At 53.6% G+C, this 20170-nt stretch overlaps 3 protein-coding genes across 8 annotated transcripts; 2 read left to right on the top strand and 1 right to left on the bottom strand.

The window, feature by feature from the left end:
- Positions 1 to 245: 245 nt before the first annotated feature.
- Positions 246 to 4748, top strand: SRPK3 (SRSF protein kinase 3; the record flags this gene model as incomplete). 3 transcript variants are annotated; one of them, XM_080718529.1, is made up of 15 exons in its annotated part: positions 246 to 373; positions 446 to 576; positions 754 to 862; positions 992 to 1079; positions 1385 to 1472; positions 1965 to 2071; positions 2142 to 2307; positions 2403 to 2428; positions 2947 to 3076; positions 3165 to 3404; positions 3493 to 3593; positions 3969 to 4076; positions 4152 to 4221; positions 4305 to 4397; positions 4564 to 4748. In XM_080718529.1, the coding sequence occupies 15 exons, from the start codon at positions 246 to 248 to the stop codon at positions 4746 to 4748; spliced, it is 1770 nt and encodes a 589-aa protein (XP_080574655.1). The 3 variants fall into 3 exon arrangements, with proteins under 3 accessions (XP_080574655.1, XP_080574654.1, XP_080574656.1); XM_080718528.1 differs by having other exon boundaries at positions 2944 to 3076; XM_080718530.1 differs by lacking the exons at positions 246 to 373; positions 446 to 576; positions 754 to 862; positions 992 to 1079; positions 1385 to 1472 and having other exon boundaries at positions 1964 to 2071; positions 2944 to 3076; positions 3183 to 3404.
- A 400-nt stretch (positions 4749 to 5148) lies between these two features.
- Positions 5149 to 15494, bottom strand: IDH3G (isocitrate dehydrogenase (NAD(+)) 3 non-catalytic subunit gamma; the record flags this gene model as incomplete). Of its 3 annotated transcripts, XM_080719265.1 has the most annotated exons (13): positions 5149 to 5250; positions 5549 to 5609; positions 5678 to 5772; positions 6013 to 6159; positions 6239 to 6341; positions 6624 to 6757; positions 6968 to 7100; positions 7227 to 7287; positions 8726 to 8838; positions 9216 to 9313; positions 9589 to 9600; positions 9902 to 9943; positions 15254 to 15494. In XM_080719265.1, the coding sequence occupies 13 exons, from the start codon at positions 15329 to 15331 to the stop codon at positions 5149 to 5151; spliced, it is 1179 nt and encodes a 392-aa protein (XP_080575391.1). The 3 variants fall into 3 exon arrangements, with proteins under 3 accessions (XP_080575391.1, XP_080575392.1, XP_080575393.1); XM_080719266.1 differs by lacking the exon at positions 9589 to 9600 and having other exon boundaries at positions 15254 to 15331; XM_080719267.1 differs by lacking the exons at positions 6239 to 6341; positions 6624 to 6757; positions 9589 to 9600 and having other exon boundaries at positions 15254 to 15331.
- Positions 15495 to 15678: 184 nt separating this feature from the next.
- SSR4 (signal sequence receptor subunit 4) lies at positions 15679 to 19282 on the top strand (the record flags this gene model as incomplete). Of its 2 annotated transcripts, none has more annotated exons than XM_080719196.1 (6): positions 15679 to 15754; positions 17430 to 17548; positions 18336 to 18410; positions 18549 to 18638; positions 18879 to 18944; positions 19150 to 19282. In XM_080719196.1, 6 exons carry the CDS (start codon positions 15688 to 15690, stop codon positions 19252 to 19254), a joined length of 522 nt encoding a protein of 173 aa, XP_080575322.1. In that variant the 3' UTR covers positions 19255 to 19282. The 2 variants fall into 2 exon arrangements, with proteins under 2 accessions (XP_080575322.1, XP_080575321.1); XM_080719195.1 differs by having other exon boundaries at positions 15688 to 15754; positions 17433 to 17548.
- Between the last annotated feature and the right edge of the window lie 888 nt (positions 19283 to 20170).

Raw genomic sequence — 20170 nt, 5'->3', positions numbered from 1 at the left:
TGGCTAGGATCTCAATCGCTTCCTCCTCCTGTAGGTGTCCGGGGACTGAGTGTCCTCTGTGTACCTGGTGCAACCCGCCCCCTCTGCCTCTGGGGTATAGGTGAAGGGGGGGCTCAGCCTAGGGCTGGGCTCTCCGGGCCACCGTCAGCCACGCCGCCCCCTCCTCGCACTGCATACCTTGCCCGCAGCTGAGCAGCTGGGAAGCTATTTATAAAGACGGGTGAGATCAGCGGCTGAGGCTATAAATGCGCGGGCCACAGCCGGGCCCCACAGGAGCAGCCGCCCCCAGCGCTGAAGCAGAAGGCCACAAGGCCAGGATGAGTGCCAGTGCAGGAGATGGTGGTGGTGGGGACAGCGGTGGCAGCAGCAGCAGGTAGGGCTAAGCCTGGGTGTCCAGGGTTCCTGGCACCTCACACACTCACTGCTTGCTCAACCTGCCCCACAGTTCACAGGCCTCCTGTGGGCCCGAGTCCTCGGGCTCTGAACTAGCCCCAGTCATGCCGGCACCTCGGATGCTTCAGGGGCTCCTGGGCTCTGACGATGAGGAACAGGAAGACCCTAAGGACTACTGCAAGGGTGAGGACTGGCCTTGGGCACACATGACCAAATTGTCATTTCAGGGGCTCAGGACAGCCTGGGAGGAGGGTGCCTGGAGGTCGGGCCCATATGGGCCAAAAGGCGAGCAAGGTTCAGCTGTTTTGGGGGACAAGGAAGGGAGACACCCTCACTGTGATCTATTGGCTCCTTCGGCAGGTGGCTACTACCCAGTGAAGATCGGCGACCTGTTCAATGGGAGGTACCACGTGGTGCGCAAGCTGGGCTGGGGCCACTTCTCTACTGTCTGGCTCTGCTGGGACATCCAGTGAGTGGCTCTTCCACCCCCAGGGCCTAGCACTGGCTGGAATCCTGCTCCTAAACTGGGTTGAGGCCACCACCACGGCACTGTGAGCCTAGCCAGGGCAGGCAGTTGATGAGGGTCTTGGTATTGCAGGCGAAAGCGCTTTGTGGCCCTGAAAGTGGTGAAGAGTGCGGGGCATTACACAGAGACAGCTGTGGATGAGATCAAGCTCCTGAAATGTGTAAGGCACCTCCCCTACCACTCTGGCTCCCCGGGAACTGCCTGGGGCCTGGCATTGTGGGTGCAGGGCCTGCTGGGGCTCTGCTGAGCAGGGCAGGGCTCCCAGAGGGGCAGGTTCCAGCTGGCTCTGCAGAGTGGGAGGACCTGGAGGAACAGGCAGAGGTCTGGGAATGGCTGTGGCTTTTCTTCCAGAGAGACCTAGCTAGAGTGGGAAAGTAGGGCTAGAGGTGCTTCAGGGGACTACCCAGAGCAGCAGCTCATGAGGGGCAGGTTGAAGCATTTGTGAACCCTTGGCCATTATTCCAGGTTCGGGACAGTGACCCCAGTGACCCAAAAAGAGAGACCATTGTTCAGCTTATCGATGACTTCAGGATCTCAGGAGTTAATGGAGTCCGTATCCTTTGCAGGATGGGCAGTGTGGCAGCAAAGGAGCCAGTTTACACCTTAATGATTATCAGAGCCTCAGTTTACTGATCTGCATAATGGGAGCTTAATACCTCCAAGGCACACTAGTCTGAAAATAACCCCACCCCTTTTCACGTGTTTCAGTGTGTGTGTGTGTGTGTGTGTGTGTGTGTGTGTGTATAAAATCATAGATGATTGTTGCTGAATTACCTCCAAGTGGCAGGAACCTGTTTGTCCCTCCAGGGCCCTGTCTCCAGGATGACCACAAAATATACCATCCCATCTGGCATGCTCCTCACAGTGACAAGTACACTATAAATAATAGCACTGGGACAATGGTGGCCACCAAGACCATCCAGGGCAAGCCTGGCCTCTTCCATTTGTACACAGCCCAAGCCTTGAAGCTTCCCTGTGGCTGAGAGTGGGAAGGGCCTGGGCCCCAGCTGTGTACTTGCTGGCCACCCTTCACTTTAGGCTCCAGATGTGTGTATGGTTCTGGAAGTTCTGGGCCACCAGCTCCTCAAGTGGATCATCAAGTCCAACTACCAGGGTCTGCCTGTGCCCTGTGTGAAGAGCATTGTGAAGCAGGTAAGTCCTGCCGCCCTGCTGCCTGGCCCGACCTGGGCAGCTACTGGAATTCAGGTGTGGCTCTTCCCAGGTGCTGCATGGCCTTGACTACCTCCATACCAAGTGCAAGATCATCCACACAGACATCAAGCCTGAAAACATCTTGCTGTGTGTGGGTGATGCCTATATCAGGCGCCTAGCCGCTGAGGCCACAGAGTGGCAGCAGTCAGGGGCCCCACCCCCATCCCGCTCCACAGGTACCAAGAGCAGGCTCAGGGCTGGGTCTAGGCCTCCAGGCCTCAGTCTCTGCCTGAATCTCATTCTTTTTCCCCTATCCCTACCTGCACCCCAGTCAGCACTGCCCCCCAGGAGGTCTTGGTAAGTTGGGGCATCCCTCTTTTCCCGTGTCTCCTTCTCCCCATCTGAGCCAGCTGGAGGCCATCTCCTCAGCCACACTTATCCCACCCCTCCCCCCTGCATTCCCATAGTAGCACTTCTCAAAGACTGTGGCCCAGGAGCATGGTACCCAGGGTGCAGTACATGTTCCAAACTGCCCTTGGGAGCCACTGGGCTCACCATGGCCCCAGCAAAAGGTCACTGGGTCTTCCCCTAATGGCTATTTCAGGCCACCTTAGTTGGGGCTGGCAAGGGACAGGGAGGAGTCTGAGGGGCAGCCCTACCATGTCCTCCCTAACCCACAGAAGTTTAGGGAGTAGAGGAAAAGAAGGGGAGGCAGAGAGACAGGTGAGAGGCCAGGGCCAAGGAATGGCCAGAGAGTGGTGGCACCATATTCTAACATCCATGGGAGTTCTGGGGTCCAGGACTGGGCAGGGAAACTTCCACTTGCCGAGGGCAGGTGACAGGAACCCCAGGGATGACCCCAAATCTGGCAGCAGACTGGTAAGCTGTCCAAAAACAAGAGGAAGAAAATGAGGCGCAAAAGGAAACAGCAGAAGCGGCTGCTGGAGGAGCGGCTGCGAGACCTGCAGAGGCTGGAGGCCATGGAGGCTGCAGCCCAGGCCGAGGGTGAGGGGCCAGAGGGGGTGCCGGACTGCCGAGCGCAGGCACAGGCCCTAGCCTGTCAACTCACATACACCTCGCCCCATCTCCCCAGACTCCGGATCGAGACTAGAGGGGGGCAGCGGCTCTACCTCCTCTTCAGGCTGCCACTATGGAGGTGCCAGAGCAGGGCCCTCCCCAGCCTCTTCTTCCCCTGCCCCTGGAGGTGACCGCAGCCTCAGCCCCAGCTCACAGACCTCAGGCTTCTCAGGTTCCCTGTTCTCGCCGGCCTCCTGCTCCATCCTCTCAGGCTCCTCCAATCAACGAGAGACAGGAGGCCTCCTGTCACCCAGCAGTAAGTGTGGAGAATGGCAGGCCATGGGTAGGACAGGGCCAAGAAGAGCCGGGCTGGTTCAACTCCCCCCCTCTTCTTCCATCCCCAGCACCATTTGGTGCCTCGAATCTCCTGGTGAACCCCCTGGAGCCCCAAAACGCAGACAAGATCAAGATCAAGATTGCAGACCTGGGCAACGCCTGCTGGGTGGTATGCACGTTTGAGGGAGAGATTGCTCTTGGGGAGCCCTGCCTGGGCCTGTGGGGCACAGGAGCCACTAGTGTGGTCGTGGGCTCACGCAGCAGTCCCCTCCATCAAGAACCAAGGGCTGCTCTTCTGCTGCTGGCCCCAAGTAGCAGGGTCCTGCCCAGGCAGCAGAACTGGTCCAAAGGCAAGGGGTCACTGAGAAGGGGCCCCTATAGCCTCAAATCACCCAGCCAGTTCCTTTGGAAACACTTGAGGACCCAAGGATCAGAGCGAGCCCCATGGAGCTGCTCAATACATCACCAGAGGCAGGAGTGGGGGTCATGGGGGCAGGCCTGCCTGGGCCCCAGCTCCTGTCCCCAGGGCTCCCCTTGCCTCCAGCATAAGCACTTCACTGAGGATATCCAGACTCGGCAGTACCGGGCTGTGGAGGTGCTCATCGGTGCTGAGTATGGCCCCCCTGCAGACATCTGGAGCACAGCGTGCATGGTATGCCCACTGTGCTGCCCCCGTGCCCTTGGCCAGCCTGCTCACTGGCAGCTTCACCTCCCTCTCTCGTTCTAGGCCTTTGAGCTGGCCACCGGTGACTACCTGTTTGAGCCTCACTCTGGAGAAGACTACAGTCGTGATGAGGGTAGGGGAGAAAGGTTCTGTGCTCAGCCTCAGGGTCTCCCTGCCTCCCACCTGCCCTCCAGCCAACCTCCTCTCTGCCCACAGACCACATCGCTCACATCGTGGAGCTTCTGGGAGACATCCCCCCAGCTTTCGCCCTCTCAGGCCGCTATTCCCGAGAGTTCTTCAACCGGAGAGGTGGGGACCAAGTGGCCTCAAGCCACCTGGCTAGGGGAAGGGTGAGACAGGGACCCTGGCTTATGAGATAAGGGAACACTGGGTCCCAGATAGCCAGAGGCCTTTGTAGCAGAGCCCAAGGGCTAGCTGGCCAGGGAACACAGCCTAATGCCAAGTGGTCCCCTAGGAGAGCTGCGGCATATCCACAACCTCAAGCACTGGGGACTGTATGAGGTGCTCATGGAGAAGTACGAGTGGCCCTTGGAGCAGGCCACACAGTTCAGTGCCTTTCTGCTGCCCATGATGGAATATATCCCTGAGAAGAGGGCCAGTGCTGCTGACTGCCTCCAGCACCCCTGGCTCAACCCCTAGATGTGGCTGTGGTCGTGGGCAGCAGGGATTGGGCTTGACTCTGTGCCCGCCCCCAACTTTTGGTGCCTTGTTGGAAAGTGGGACAACTCCCACCGCCCTGCAGGAGCTGCCTTCTCCTACTGCTGGGGCCAGCTTTCTCACCTACCCCATGGGCAGGACAGAGATGCTGGGCCCAGGCCCATGTCTCAGAGCTTGTCTGCCCTCCATCTTCTTAGAGGGTCCTCTGGGTGGGAAAGTGTGTGTGTTTCTTTCTTAATAAAGTGTGCACTAAAACGCCAGTAGCCTGGAGTGAGGGAAGCATGTAACTGAGGTCTGGGCCAGAAGCTGGTTTATTTGGCTAGGGTGCTGGACTGAGAAGGAGGAGTGTCTAGGAAGAGGCCAAGATGGTCCCAGGGAGGGCCTAGGCCTCCACGGCCCGGCCATTGATGATGCGGATACGGCGGATGATGTCCTGGATAGCTTGGGATGTGGTGCCCTGGCCCCCGATGTCTGGGGTATGCATCTGTAGGAGATATAACATTTGGACACACCAGGCCTGCCAACATCCACCTCCACCCCAGAATGGCTCAAGGCTGCCCACTGTCTCCTGTAGTGTGTGGGGCCTGAAACTGCCACCAGGAGGGCAGTGGTACCAGCTCCGGCCCAGAAGCCCTACCCTATTTGGTACCACCTACCCCTTGGGAGACACCATCAGTGCTGGTCACTGTTTCCAGCACCTCAGGCCAGTCACACCAGCTCAACACAGGCTAGAGGAAGGAAGGCCAAGGCATGGGGCAGGGAAGGGACAAGAAGAGCCTCACGTTTTCATTGTCCATGGATGCCAAGACAGCTTTGCGGATGGAGGTGGCATAGGAATGAAGCCTAGAGGAAAGAAGAGCCAGCTCAGGACCTACACGGCTAGTAGGGACTCAAGGCTGAGCACCACTTACTTGAGATGGTCTAGCATCATGCAACTCGCTAGCAGTGTGGCTGTGGGGTTGGCAATGTTCTTATTGGCGATACTCTTGCCTGTGTTCCTTGTTGCCTGGAAAAGGTAACATGAGAGGGGGTGGGAAATATAAGAATGGAGGGCAGACGATTCCACTCAAATGACAGACCCAGAAGAGGGAGCTACAGAGAACAGATTAGGGGGTGCCTGGAGCTGGAGAGAGGAACTGGGGGTGGGGGATCCTCAAGGGTTCAAGGACTTAAAAAGAGCTGATGTTTGCACACCACTGTGTGGGATGTGAATTCCAGGACAACAAGGCTGCGCCCAGGCACTCACCGTCTCAAACACTGCATACACGTGGCCATAATTGGCTCCAGCTACGAGGCCCGGGCCCCCAACGAGCCCTGCACAGACATTGTTGACGATGTTTCCATAAAGATTGGGCATCACCATAACATCAAACTGCTGGGGCCGGGACACAAGCTGCAGAGCAAGGAGGTAGCTAAGTACGAGAAACCTGGGCATCCAGGGCGAGAGGCCATGGAGCCAGGTGGGCTATTACCTGCATGGTGGTGTTGTCCACAATCATGCTCTCAAAGGTGATCTGGGGGTAGCGGGCCGCCACCTCCCTGCAGCACTGGAGGAAGAGACCATCACCCAGCTTCCTAAGGGAGGGACACACACAACACTAGCTTGGCCCATCACCAGTCAGCCAGGACAGGCAAGCAGAGCACTGCAGAAGCTCTAGAACTAAGTTCTAACCTACCCTTCACCTGTAAAGCAGGCATAATCCTACCCCACTTCTCCTAAGTGTGAACTGTGAGGAGACTACAGACCCTTGGGAACAATGACCCCCCCAGGGATGGCCCCTGGGTGAGTGGCCGGCGTTCTAGTCCAACTGCTTGAGAGCCGCCTAAAGATGCAGACAGAAGAAGAGGGGTACACACATGATATTGGCCTTGTGCACAGCTGTCACTTTCTTGCGCCCGGTCTCCTGGGCCAGCTTGAAGGCATATTCAGCAATGCGCAGGGACTTGGCCTTTGTGATGATCTTCAGGCTTTCCACCACTCCTGCCACGCTCTGAGAAGGGGCCAGAGAAGTGAGCAGTCCCTCCCCAATCCCTTTCCTCAGCCCTATCACTGAGTACTTCCAGCTTCTCCCTTGGGGACAGTCCCTGCCCTTTAAGGAGCTGCATCTGTTTGGTTCCTTAAGATCTCCCCTCTACATTGACCCTGGCTGGGCTCATTCCCAGTCTGCCATGACCCAAGAGGGTCACCTGGTTTTGCCCACCTCATGCTCCAGGCTGCTGTACTCGCCCTCTGTGTTTTCTCGCACAATAAGGATGTCTATGTCCTTGTGCCGGGTCACCACTCCTGGCAGGCTCTTACAGTGGATGACATTGGCGTAGAGGTCCAGGCTGGTGCTGGGGATGGGGGGGGGCAGAGAAAGGGTCAGGCTAAGCCTGACTGGCAGCTGGCCAGGCTACAACTCTGCTAGCATAGCTACCCTGGCCTTCTCTGAGCCACCACACTGTGCACTTGGCTCTCACCGAAGGATGTTGTTTCGGGATTTGTAGGATGGTGGCAGGTTATGGTTTGTTTCGATGTTACCTACAGAACAAAAACAAAACAGATGGGCTAGAGATCCCCCCATCTCGGCTCAGCTGTTCTACCAAATGCTTCTACCTGGCCTAGGGGATGTGCACCAAACACTGTTGCAACTGGAGAAGATGGCTTTCAGCAATAAGGTGTTTCATAGGATACTAGAATGTAACTTCCAATGTAAGCCCACAAGATCAGGTGTGCATGTATGCTCATGTGTCTCACTGATGGGTTCAAAAGACCTAGAAGAACACCTGGCACATAGCAGGCACCCAAAAATATTTACTAAGGGAATGAATAAATACAGTGGGCAGCTGGCCAGGAGGCCCTGCCACTCCCTACTCAGGATCTGGCTTGATAGAAAATGACTACTCCCACTTACAAACAGGCTGGCTGGCCAGGCCAGAGCCATCAAGGTGACCTTGTCAGAGATTACTGCCAGGCCCCAAATCAAGGTGCTATATGAGTCCCAGCTCAGGGGCAATCAGGGGCTGCCTAGAAAAGGTCACAGCTTTCTGGGCCCTGCTCTTTGGCCCAATGACACCAGGAGGCCAGGAGCTGCTAGGAGAAGGCAGTCAGAAAGTGCTAAGCAGAAAAGCCTTTTGGGGCAGCTCACCAGGATCACCTGCCTCCTGCCTCCTGCCCCAAAATTCTTTTATCCAGAATGCCTAGGGTGCTCTGTGCCCAGCATGTTGCCCTCAATTTGACTGCCAGCACCTAGGGTTCCACTTTGGTTCATTACCACTCACACACTTCTCATACAGAGCACCTGACGGGCTACAGTCTACAGAATGACTGATGTTGTTTAAGGGCTGGGATCAAACCATGGCAAAATCAAGACTCAATAGAATCTTATCTGTAATGTCCATGTCTGTGCCAGCTGAAGCCAAGGCAGCAGGCCACAACTGAAACTCTGTGATTTGGTTTGTGGAGAAACACTCTGAAGGTCAAAGTTGACCCCAGCAGAGAGGGTTGCCTCAAGAAGGAAGGACTAAGCCGGGCGTGGTGGCGCACGCTTGTAATCCCAGCATTTGGGAGGCTGAGACAGGAGGATCATGGTTAGTGGACAGCCTCAACTACTTAGTGAGGTCCTTTGCAACTCAGTGAGACCCTGTTTCAAAATAAAGAAAATAAAAGTAGGGCTGGGGGTGTCGCTCAGAGGTAGAATGCCCTTGAGTTCCATCCCCAGTACTGGAAAAGAAAAGAAGAAGGAAAGACTAAAAGACAGCCCGTCACTGGATTGACTGCCATACCCTATTGCCACTGGAATCTCAGAATCAAAGCATAGGCAGGCCCACAGAAGCTTCTACCCAGACTCCCAGAACAAGTCCTCTCTAGTCAGAAAAAGACTGGAAAAAAAATTGGAGTCATGGGTCCCTACAAGTGCCAGCTCAGAAGTAAAAGAAAATGTGCACAGAACCCCCATTCCCATGGCCCTTGAGCTCACCTTTCAGGGCCACTCGGTTCCGACGGATGGCCATGATAGCATTGCGGATGTCCTCCTCATCAGCATTGGAACTTACATGCACCTCTTCAAAGTCCACTGGCACACATGCATGCCTAGGGCAGGATGGGTTAGGGAAGCTGGCCCAGGGCATCCTATATCGCCTCTAGGGAGCCTGCCCAGGTTCTAACTGAGAGGGGACTGGGCCCACCAATACCAACTGATGAGGACATGCTTGAACTCCACAATGCACAGTTAGCAAGACTGGTGCCACCTTCCAGTGTGGCAGGATCAGAGATTTTGGGACATAAGGTCTATGCTTATAGGCCTTCTTGTCATTACCTCACCAAACACTTTGGTCAAGCCCCTGCCAATGGATTTCTAGGTTCACTGCCTTCTTAGCACAGAGTTTTCAGGGCCCCCCTGGCTAGGCCCAGGGCACAACTCTCCCTGAGGAACAAGGCAAGAGGAGATGGGCCTGAGGTTTTCATACCTGAATACAGATTTAACATGCAGCATGAGCTCTGGCCCAATGCCATCTCCTGGAATCATAGTCACCGTGTGCCGCCCACCATACTTGGCCGACGGAGGCTGCAAGGATGGAGAAGGTAAAGATGAACCTTCAGGGATCCCCATGTGCTCCCTGGATTGGCACCCAGGGGATCTAGCCAGTTCTTCCCACCAACACTGATTGCACAGGCCAGCCAATCTTGAGGTGCCAGCTTGGGGCACCCTCTCCCAGATAGGGCTGCTCAACTGAAGCTCCCTTGTCAGTAGCAGCCCCCAGGCCTGCCTAGACTTGGGCCAAACCCAAAGCAACTAAGAGCCCCCCCCCAATCTAACTCAGAGGAAAGAAGAATACTCACAATTGTTTGTTGCTAGAAGAAGGACAGAAAAAGAAGAAGACATGGATCAGCTAAGGTTGGAGGAACAAGGCTGTGACCAGGGAACCAGGGCCTTTCCCCTGGGGGTGCTGTCTAGCACAATTCAGGAAAGGATAAGGTATGAGTTACCGTTAGAGTCTGTGCCTCAAAGGGGAGTATGTGAGGGCGGGGAGGGAAGAGGCACAGGTGCACGTGCACACACTTAAGTACACACATAGTAGATGCATGTACAAGTGTACACGTGCACACACACACACGCACGCACACACACACGTGCCCCTGGGCAGGTACTTACTGAGGAGATGCTCCTCCAGGGGACCTCGTGGGCATCCAGAACCTGTCAAAGAGAACCCAAATGCCAATGTTGATTGTCCAGCCTCAAAAGTCAAGTTGGCAAGGGCAAGCTTCATCCCTGGCAGGGAGAAGAACTGGCCCCACTGTGCTCAGACAGACCTCCACTTGTATACCACCAACCAACGAACAATAGTATACCATGTGCCCAGGACAGATGGCTCCAAGGTTTGTTTCCAACAATGGCCCATTGGAGCACCAAAGTTCTTCCAATGCTTCATGCCTCCTTTAGCTCTTGGATCAGTTCATAAAAAAAACTTTCTGTTCCCTACTCCTTTTTATGTGTGTGGCATGGGGAATTGAACCCAGGGGCATTCTACCACTGAACTACACCCCTGGCCCTATTTTTTATTCTTTATTTTGAAACAAGGCTTCACTAAGTTGCAGAGGTCCTCACTAAGTTGCTGAGGCTGGCCTTGAACCTGCAATCCTACTGTCTCAGCCTCTCAAGGACTGGGATTACAAGTATGAGCCACCATGCCTAGCTCCCCCACGCCTTTTTGTGGCTTCTTTATTACATTTTGGCCAATAATTGCTGTTCGGTAATCTGCAAGGAAAAATTGGGAAACCAAATGTGCTCAAAAGGGAAACGTAGCTGAGTGTGATGGTGCATGCTTGTAATCCCAGTACTTGGGAGGCTGAGACAGGAAGATCGTGGCCAGGCTCAGATACTTAGTGATGCCCTCCTCAACTTAGTGAGACCCTGTTTCAAAATGAGGAATAAAAAATAGGGCTGGGGTATAGCTCAGAGGTAGAATGCCTAGGGGTTTCATCCCCAGCATCACAAAAAAAGGGAAATGTACAAAAGGGAAATCATTATAACAGACCACAGGGCCACAATAATGACAATATTATCATATCTTTTCTCATTTTCCCTTAATACAAAAGCAACACACGGCTACTACAGTAAAAGCAGAACAAGGAGATAAGAAGACAACAGCCAGCTACCCTGAGACAAGGACTGTCATCCCTGAGGAACAGCCCTTTGGAATAGAAATCAAAAGCAAATGTGTAGGGAAACGCAGCCACTTCTGGAAGACAGATGACAGATACTAATCTCTAGGAAGGTCTTCAGAAAGGACTTCAAGCTGCTTTGTGGCTTAGATGCTGAATGTTCCCTACCCATGCCTGGGAAGCAGACATGTTTGGCCATGCTGGTGCAACATTTGACAGCTTCAAGAGCAAAAGCTACCGAGGCCAAATGGGCAAGCTGCTGAGAAATGACCCACTATCCTGGAGGGAGAGGCCCAATTGCAGGAAGCTTTCCTCCTCTCCTTGCTGTCCCCCACCCAGGAACACACCTGCAGAAGTAGTGGTCCTCTTTGTCAATTAGGGATGCCCTGCCACTTGCCCACTAGGCAGCAGCAGTGTCCCAGCCAATGGCAGAGGCACCATGGCCATTTTCTAAAGACCTATGATTTTCTGAAGGGTTGAGCAGAGTGTGAGCATTCCCTGTTTAGACCCACCTGACCTCCATTCCCAAGGACCCATGTGTCTCAGCCCTGGCTATGCAGGCATGCCACCTGCACCTGCAACCTCAAGCTCCCTTGGGACTTTTCTGCTTCCTTTCTAGCCCTTGTCAATATCTAGATTCATCTTATTTGTAGGCTCTGCATACAAGCTCCCAGAAGGCAGCATATGGCCTCCCTCCAGGAAGCCTCCCCTGATGCCCTAAGGCTGCTAAGCCAGGCTCCCAAAGTACTACCTACTCCAGTCCCCCACCATCTAGGAATGCTTTAGGTTATTGCTGTCTTTCTCTCTTCCCAGACCCTGAGAGCAGAGGCCATGTCTATCTGTCCCTCACTGTCACTCCAAGACCCAGCCCGGTGTCTGGGCCAGAATGGGACATTTCTTAAGTGAACCAGCACATCAGAAAATGAGGAAACAGCCAGGCGGGGTAGCCCACACTTTTAATCCCAACATTTGAGAGGCTGAGACAGGAGGAACATGGTTCATGGATAGTCTCAGCTACTACTTAGTGAGGCCCTCTGCAACTCAATGAGACCCTGTTTCAAAATAAAGAATAAAAAATAGGGCTGGGGGTGTACCTTGGAGGTAGAATGCCCCTGGGTTCCATTTCTAGTACCGAAAAATAAATAAATAAGAAAGAAAGAAAGAAAGAAAGAAAGAAAGAAAGAAAGAAAGAAAGAAAATGAGAAAACTAGCCAGGCGTGGTGGCACAGGCTTATAATCCCAGTACCTGGGGGGCTGAGACAGGAGGACTGCAGGTTTGAGGACAGCCTCAACAAGTAGTGAGACTCTCATCCACCTAGCGATACCCTATTTCAAAATAAAATAGGGCTGGGGGTATAGCTTGGAGGTAGAATGCCTCTGGGTTCAATCCCCAGTACCAAAATATAAAAATAAAAATAAAGAAAATGAAGAAACAAGCCAGATATGGTGGCACACATTTGTACTCCTAGTACTTGGGAGGCTGAGACAAGAGGATTACAGGTTCAAAACCACCCTCAGCAATTTAGTGAGGCCTTCAGCAACTTAATAAGACCCTATTTCTTTTTTCTTTTCTTTTTTTCTTTTTTTTCTTTTTTTTTTTTTTGGTGGTACTGGGGTTCCTGGAAACCCTTCTACTTCTGGGCTACACTCCCAGACCTACTTTTTATATTTTTAGTTGGAAACAGGGTCTCCTAAGCCAGCGCGGCTGGCTTCGAACCCGCTCAAACCTCCTGTCTCCGCCTCCCAAGCGCAGGGATTACAAGTGAGCACCACCATGCCCGGCTTTTTTTTTTTTTTTTGCGGTACCAGGGATAGAACTCAGGGCATTGTACCTCAAAGCTATACCCCGCAGCCCTATTTTTTAGTCTTTTTATTTTTGAAACAGGGTCTGAGCTACACGAAGGGCCTTGCTAAGTAGCTGAGGCTGTCTGTGAGCTTTGATCCCCCGATCTCCGCCTCCCAAAGGCTGGGATTACAAGCGTGTGCCACCACGCCCAGCAGTAAGACTCTATTTCAAAATAAAAAATAAAACTGGGCTAGGGATGTAGCTCAGAGGTAAAGTGCTCCTGGGTTCAATCTCCAGTACCACCAAAAAATAAATGAAGAAATAAGCTGGGTATGGTGGCACATGCCTGTATTCCCAGTAACTGGGAGTTGGAGACAGAAGAATCACAGGTTCAAGACCAGTTTGGACAACCTAATGAGATCCTGTTTCAAAATAAAAAATAAATAGGGCTGTGGCTGCAGCTCAGAGGAAGAACACCCTTGGCCTCAATCCCCAGAACTACACAGACACAAAAAGAAAGAAAATAAAGAAACAGATGGAAACCAGGAAGAGCTCAGTCCAAATTCACCATCTGCTACTCTCAAGATGGCTTCATGTACCCATCTGAAATTTATAGAACAGAGGCACCTACTTTACATGACTGCTGGAAAACTTAAGCAAAAAAAGGCATTCTGTTCATAGGCCTCAGCAGGGCAGCCAGGGCCTTGCTAAGACATACCTGTCCCTTCACTCCACTGGCCCCTCAGGTCAGAGCTCAAAGCTGGTGTCTTCAGGAATGCAATGTGGACCCTTGGCAGCTCTCAGCAGTTAGTTCCTCCTGAGCTTCAGTTATCACAATGAGCTAGCCTCCTAAGGATCTACACTGGGCCTGGCTCCAAGCCTGTGCACCCATGCCCACAGACAGCATCATTACCACCAGGGTTGAAAGGCTCCTACACCTGCTTCCTATGTTAGATGTTCCACTGGACTTTGGCTAAACTGCCACAGAGCTTTCTACAGACTTCCCTGACCTTGCTCTGTATAGATGCAGGCATCTTTCTTCAGAGAATTACAATAGCTGCGTGTCATTTCCAGGTTGCCCCATAAAGCTACCAGTCAAAGGAGCCCAGTACTTAGGCAGGCTGGTATATGCATAGGTCTCCTGCTCATCCATCATCCTTTGACAGTTCCACAGAAAGATGGAGGTTCAGGGTAGTATATGCTCCTGCTGAAGAGCTCACACAAACCATATCTTACTAAGGCGTCTCTCTTTGGCAAATTCCTGTTGGATCAAGTGACAATTGTGCTGCATATTTCCCCAGGAGGTCCCAATAAGAGAGAGACCCAAGATCTGGGGTTCCTCTATAAGAGTTCCCAAACCCAGGACAACCAACCTCCAGACAAGACACTGCCTGGCTACCAAGTGTTCAATGCTCCCTTCCCCAACAAGGGTACACCCAAGCATATACACACAGGGGGAGGTAAACCAGGGAAAAGACAAATGTCTTCATCAAAAGCCTGCAGGAGCCTAGCTGCTGGAGAATTCAGGGCCTCTGGAGATCTTCTATATGCTGCTGTCCTTGCATTGGTGATTTGGGAGAAGTCAGAGCTTTAGAGAGAATTTCACAATGCAGGAGCAGTCCCCCCTCAGAGGTCAGAGGGGAGAAACATGTCAAGTACAAGTGTCCACGGGGAGTGTCTGCAAAATCATGGCGTTTTGGAATATCAGAGTTGGCAGGCTCCTTTGAGAACATGAAATCCCCTCTCCTACTGGACAGAGGGGAAACTGGACCCAGAGGGAGGAGGTGACTGGCCTAATGCCATGCAGTGGGTCAGTGGGGGAGCAAGGCTTGGAGGTCATACCTCTTATCCCCTAGGGCCAGTGTTGGCTTGCTTCTGCTACTGCTGCTAAGTAATGTTAACCAGGTCCTGGACTGGCCTTATTTCAAATGTGTGCAAGGAGGAAGAATCAGATTTGAATAACAAAGACCCCCAATACGAGAGCCGAGGAAGCAAAGGTGCCGTAGCTTCCAGCCCCCATTTGACTCAGAAACCCTGGCTCCTTCTTACGACAGGGCCTTGGGGAGGAAGGAATCTGGGGCTCTAAGAATACTGGAGGGATCAAGGGTGAATGGCAAAGTCCGACTCTCTTCCATCACCGGGAGAGGTGGCAAAGAGGTCCACGAGGAAACCTGAGGAGGAACTGAGTCAGGGAACAGAATACATAAGGCGCACAAGTAAGGCTGAGACGGGAAATGTGACCGCCTCGAGAGAGCTCCCACAAGGACAGTAGGGAGGTGACACCTAGCCGCCGCGGCCCACTCTCTTAGTGGGTCCAAACCTCCATCACTACATAGACCCCGGGGCAAACCAGACTAGGGCCAACTTCGGCCAATCCCTTCACTGACAGCGGAGGCGGCCAATGAACCCCGGTGCATAGCCCTATTCCCCGCCCTCCCGCATCCCGCATCCAATCGAACTCCAGGCTACCCAAAAACTGTCCGGGACCCAACCTCAGCGGGGTGCGAGGTCCTTCGGCAATCACTGCAGCCGTTCTGTAGCCCGTTCCCCACTCACCTCCCAAGGACGGCGGAAGAGGGCTGGCCGAAGCACTGTTTTCGCAGCGCCGACAGCCGTCACCACCTTCAACGCCATGACGGAAAATGAGAGCAGCCGCAGGTCCTAACGAGAAGCCACTTGTACTCGCGAGAGTTCAGCGGGGCGAGAAGTCCCGAGAGCAGGCTCAGGCACTGCGCACGCGCGCAAGAGCGCCGGTTCCCACACCTCCTTCCGGTGCCGGGAGCGCCGCCGCCGCCATCTTGAATAGGGGGCGCGGCCGCCCTGCCTCTGGCTCGGGGAGGGGACACGTCAGTGCCGTCGCCGTCGTCACAAGTCTGGCCCAGCGCGCCAGGGTACGATTGGCCCCGGCGTCCGCTTACGCGTCGCGCTTCCTCGTCTGCCCCGCGTGTTCAGGGGAGCTCGGTCTCTTTTCCCTCGGCAGAGAAGAGGTGATGGCGGCGATGGCATCTCTCGGCGCCCTGGCGCTACTCCTGCTGTCCGGCCTCTCTTGCTGCTCAGGTAGCGGCCTGGCCGGAGCTTGTTTCTGGCGAGCCTCTGTCCCAGAGCAGGTGGAGCTGGGGGTTGGGGGGTGCTGGCAAAGCGGGGGTTCTGGCCCTTAACCGGCCCCCTTGCTGCGGGTCGGGCCTTCCTCGGAGAGGCAGGTGGCCTCAGGGCGCTGGGATCAAAGCGCCACACACATTTACCCAGCAGCCAGGCTGCTGGAAGAAACAGCCAAGTCTTTTCCCTCGTTTGCTCGTGGGAGAGTCCCAAAGCCTGCACCGTGTTCCTGGACACCAGCTCCAGCAGGGAAGGTAACACACTTCCCGCTTCCTGTCTCAGAGAGTAGTCGGACAGAAGCAAAGCTGTCCGGGGTAAGAAACAGGGCTGACAGGAGCATCTGAGCCTATGCGGTGGAAGTCAGGCTTCCCTAAGAAAATAAGAACTAAGAGAAAGGGAGAAAGGGCAGTTCGGGCAGAGGGACAGGGAGTAAGATCATGGGGTGAGTTAGAGTTAGCTAGCTCAAGAGGTGAGCAGGGCTTTGGCGTGCCAGGCCAAAGACTGTTGAATGTGTCCATCCCAGGGTTCTAACAGAACTAGGCCACAGTTCCACTGATTTACATTGGTGAGGCGGGAACTGAGTTCAGTAGTGTGTGAGGTTATCACGGCAGCTGAATAAGGTCCAGGGGCTTGGACTTGGCAGGAACAAACACGTTCCTGAGTACTTCAGGCCAGCATCAGCCTAACTGGCCTCCCTCTCTGCACCCTTACCCCCCTCAAGAATTCCCCAGGCCGTAACCAGGAATGTCCTAAAAGGACAAACCTGGCTGTAAAACCTCTCAGGGGCTCCACCATAGGAAAAAGGCCCAACTTAGCAGGGCACAGAATGACCTATGTATCTAGCCCTCACTACCATTCACAGGTATCTTATTTCTGCTGTCCAGAACCAAAGCTTTCACTGACTTCCTCAGCTTAAGTCATCACTGCCAGCACATCACATGCAGAAAGTAGTTGGTTGAAAACTTCCCAGTTTGGGATAGTGATTGCTTCACACATTCTGGGACTAGCTAGGACTCTTCTGTGGCCCTCTGCAGGGGGCTTAATGCTGGGTCCTTTCTCTGGGGGCTGCTGAGTTTACAGAGACTAGTACCTCTGGAACCAGAGCCCCTCCCATTGACTTCTCTTGGGAATTGCCAAGGTGAGTCTTAGCCTTCTGTCAACTAAATAGGAGCAAAGACCCTTTCCCTCATCTTGAAAGCCTCTGCATTGCTGGCAACCAGCTTTGTGTCTCTGCTGAGGTATCTTTCAGTAACCTGTCTGGGCTCTACATGGCCCTGAATTGAAGGTTACAGGGTTCCCAGGTCCATGCAGGCTGTTGCATGGCCTCCCTCTTGCAAATCCAGGCACTAACATGAGTGATACAGTGAATCCAGTCCCCCAGACTCCCTAATCACATGCTGCTTCTTTCCTCACTGGTGTATCAAGGTTCACCTCTACAGAGCCTTCTCTGCTCCTCTCTGGCCTGCCTTAATGGCCATCACACCCCATTTTTCACTGAACTGAGCACTGAGATTGGCCTTCCAGACCCTACCTAACAGGGGCAGAAGGACCTGCGTGTCCTTAGCTGACCAGTCTGGGAGGCAGAGGTGGGGCAGGCCAGCCCTGCACACAAGTCGGCCTTGCCTCCTCCCTGCAGCAGAGGCCTGCGTGGAGCCCCAGATCACCCCTTCCTACTACACGACTTCAGATGCCGTCATTTCCACCGAGACTGTCTTCATTGTGGAGATCTCCTTGACATGCAAGAACAGGGTCCAGGTGAGGCAGTGGGGTTCAGCCAGGAGGGTGTGTGAGGGGGGTGAGAGGTGTTTCTTGCTGGCATTTGACACAGCCTGACATAAGGAGAATAAGGATTCTAATTCATGGAGTGTGGGAGAGATCAGGAAATGGTGAAGCCATATCCTAGCAGGTATTTTCAGGAAATTTTCCTGACCTGCCTAGTGTTCTTTGCCTACATGCAGTAACACTGGGTAGACCCCACTGCTTATTAAGTGAATGTCTGGAACATGAGAAAGGGTAGGAATCAGCTTCCAGCCCCTTCCCTTTTCTGGTTGCCAAAGTGAGCATTCCATAGGCTCAGGACTGAGGACCCCTGTTCTTGACCCCTAATCTGCATTCTCAAAAGTCTAAAGAAGGAAGTCAGGCCTCTTTGACAATACTCCTTGGAGTTAAACACCTCTTGAGCAGGGTATTAGATACCCCTGACCCTAGGCAGCGTCCCTTGCAGTCTCTGAGAAGTAACAAGAATATTTCTGTCATCTTGCCTTTGTTCTGGGGGTCCATTTAGGTAAAGCCATAGGGGGAAACTGGTCCTACCTCCACCCCTTGCTTAGGGAGACATGCAAAAAGATAGTGACAGTGTTGGTAGGTGGTGACTTGGAGGCCTACCCTTGTGGTTCTTGCATGGTGGCCTTTGTCAGACACTGCAGTCCTCACATAGGCCCGGCTTTCCCGCCTATAGTCATAGTGGTGCTATGAGCATGGTGGGGCCTCTATCCATATGCAGAGAGAGAGAAGGTGACTCTCCCTTTGTTCCCTCATCCAGAACATGGCTCTTTATGCTGATGTCAGTGGGAAACAGTTCCCTGTCACAAGGGGCCAGGACGTGGGCCGTTATCAGGTAAGAGAAAGGGTACCTGCTCACGAGCATGATTGGACCAGGGCTCAAGGGCTTGGGGTTGCTTGTAGCAGTGCTGTGTCAGCATTGGCAAAGTGTCCACTCTGTACTCTGTCAATTCCCTGCCAAACACCCAACCAGGTGTCCTGGAGCCTAGACCACAAGAGCGCCCATGCGGGTACCTATGAGGTCAGATTCTTCGACGAGGAATCCTACAGCCTCCTAAGGAAGGCAAGTATTGCCTGAAGCCCCAAGGAGGGAGGGCACACCCCATTTCTGCAGCCATCTATCTCTACCCTACTCACCCTGCTGTCTGCTGCTAGAGCTTCATCTTACCAGGGACCTCGCATACACAACAGAAAGGACCAGGCGAGCACCATCAATCCCATATTTGTCGTCCATTTCTTTCCTTTGCTCTTCTGTAACTTGGGCCGGTATTGCTATCCCTTGACTCCAGCACCTCCCTTGCAGGCTCAGAGAAATAATGAGGACATTTCAATCATCCCACCCCTGTTCACAGTCAGTGTGGACCATCGGGTAAGTGGCCTCATCCTAGGGGAACAGGGAGCACATGGCACTCCTTTTTTGGGGTGGGAGGGCTGAGGAAAAGTCCTGTGCCTCCAGCTTCACTTGATGAGCTGTCCTTAGCCAGTGTTTTTGTACTCCTGGGGTCTGGGGGCTGGGATTGGCTCATCCTCTTACCTGTTATTCCCATGAACTAGCTTTGGGTTTCTTCTTACAGGGCACATGGAATGGACCCTGGGTCTCCACTGAGGTGCTGGCTGCAGCGATCGGCCTAGTGATTTACTACCTGGCCTTCAGCGCAAAGAGCCACATCCAGTCCTGAGAGTGGCGTCCTCCACCCTTCCCTTGCTTCTTTCAATAAAGAGTCACTGGTTGTCATGAGTACGTGTGGGATACAGAGCTCCTGGCTTGCATTGCCACGCCTTCCTCACATGGGGAGAGCCAGGCACTCAGCATGCCCTCTGCCTGAACAGCAGAAGCAGAGAACTTCTTTCCTTCTCCCAGCTGAGCCTGCCCCAGAGTGCTATCTATCCTGGCAGCCTGCATGTTGGGCCTGTGGCAGGGCCCTGTGCCCTGGCCTGCCTCAAGATGGAGAGCAGAGTAGAGGGCTGCTCTGCTACACCCATGCCATTGGGAATGGTGCCTGGTCTAGCCAGAGAAGATAGAGACCTTTTCTAGTTTCCACAAAAATCCAGCAGTGAGTGTCCCCTGAATCTGGAGGTACAGCCTGCCTCATCTTCACAGTGGCTTCTGTGCATGGAGTCTGGGGCCACATAAAAGTACTTCACATGCCTTGCTTGCTGAGCACAGTAAGGCCCTATCTTGCTGATGCATGCATCTGAAACTGGAACATACCCTAGTTGCACACAGCCGTCCAGGCAGAATGTCCCTCCAAACACTACCCTGGCCACAGCAAGTGGCTTCCCAGCATGTTTCTGGTCAATCAGTACTGGGTTTGGCATGGGCTACTTAAAAATCAGGCTCCTAAGCCAGGTGTGGTGGCTCATGCTTGTAATCCCAGCATTCGAGAGGCCGAGACAGGAGATTTACAGCCAGCCTCAGCTACTTAGGCCCTTTGCAACTCAGTGAGACAGACCCTGTTTCAAAATGAATAAAATATAGGGCGGGGTGGGGGTGTAGTTCAGAGGTAGAATGCCCCTGGGTTCCATCCCCAGTACCACAAAAGAAAAAGAAAACATGCTCCTGTCCTCTGAAAGGCCTACTGCTTCTAGTAACCT

Source organism: Muscardinus avellanarius (assembly GCF_963383645.1).
Source record: "Muscardinus avellanarius genome assembly, chromosome: X".
NCBI classification, from domain to species: Eukaryota; Metazoa; Chordata; class Mammalia; order Rodentia; family Gliridae; genus Muscardinus; species Muscardinus avellanarius.
This window is presented reverse-complemented; position numbering and strand designations above follow the sequence as displayed.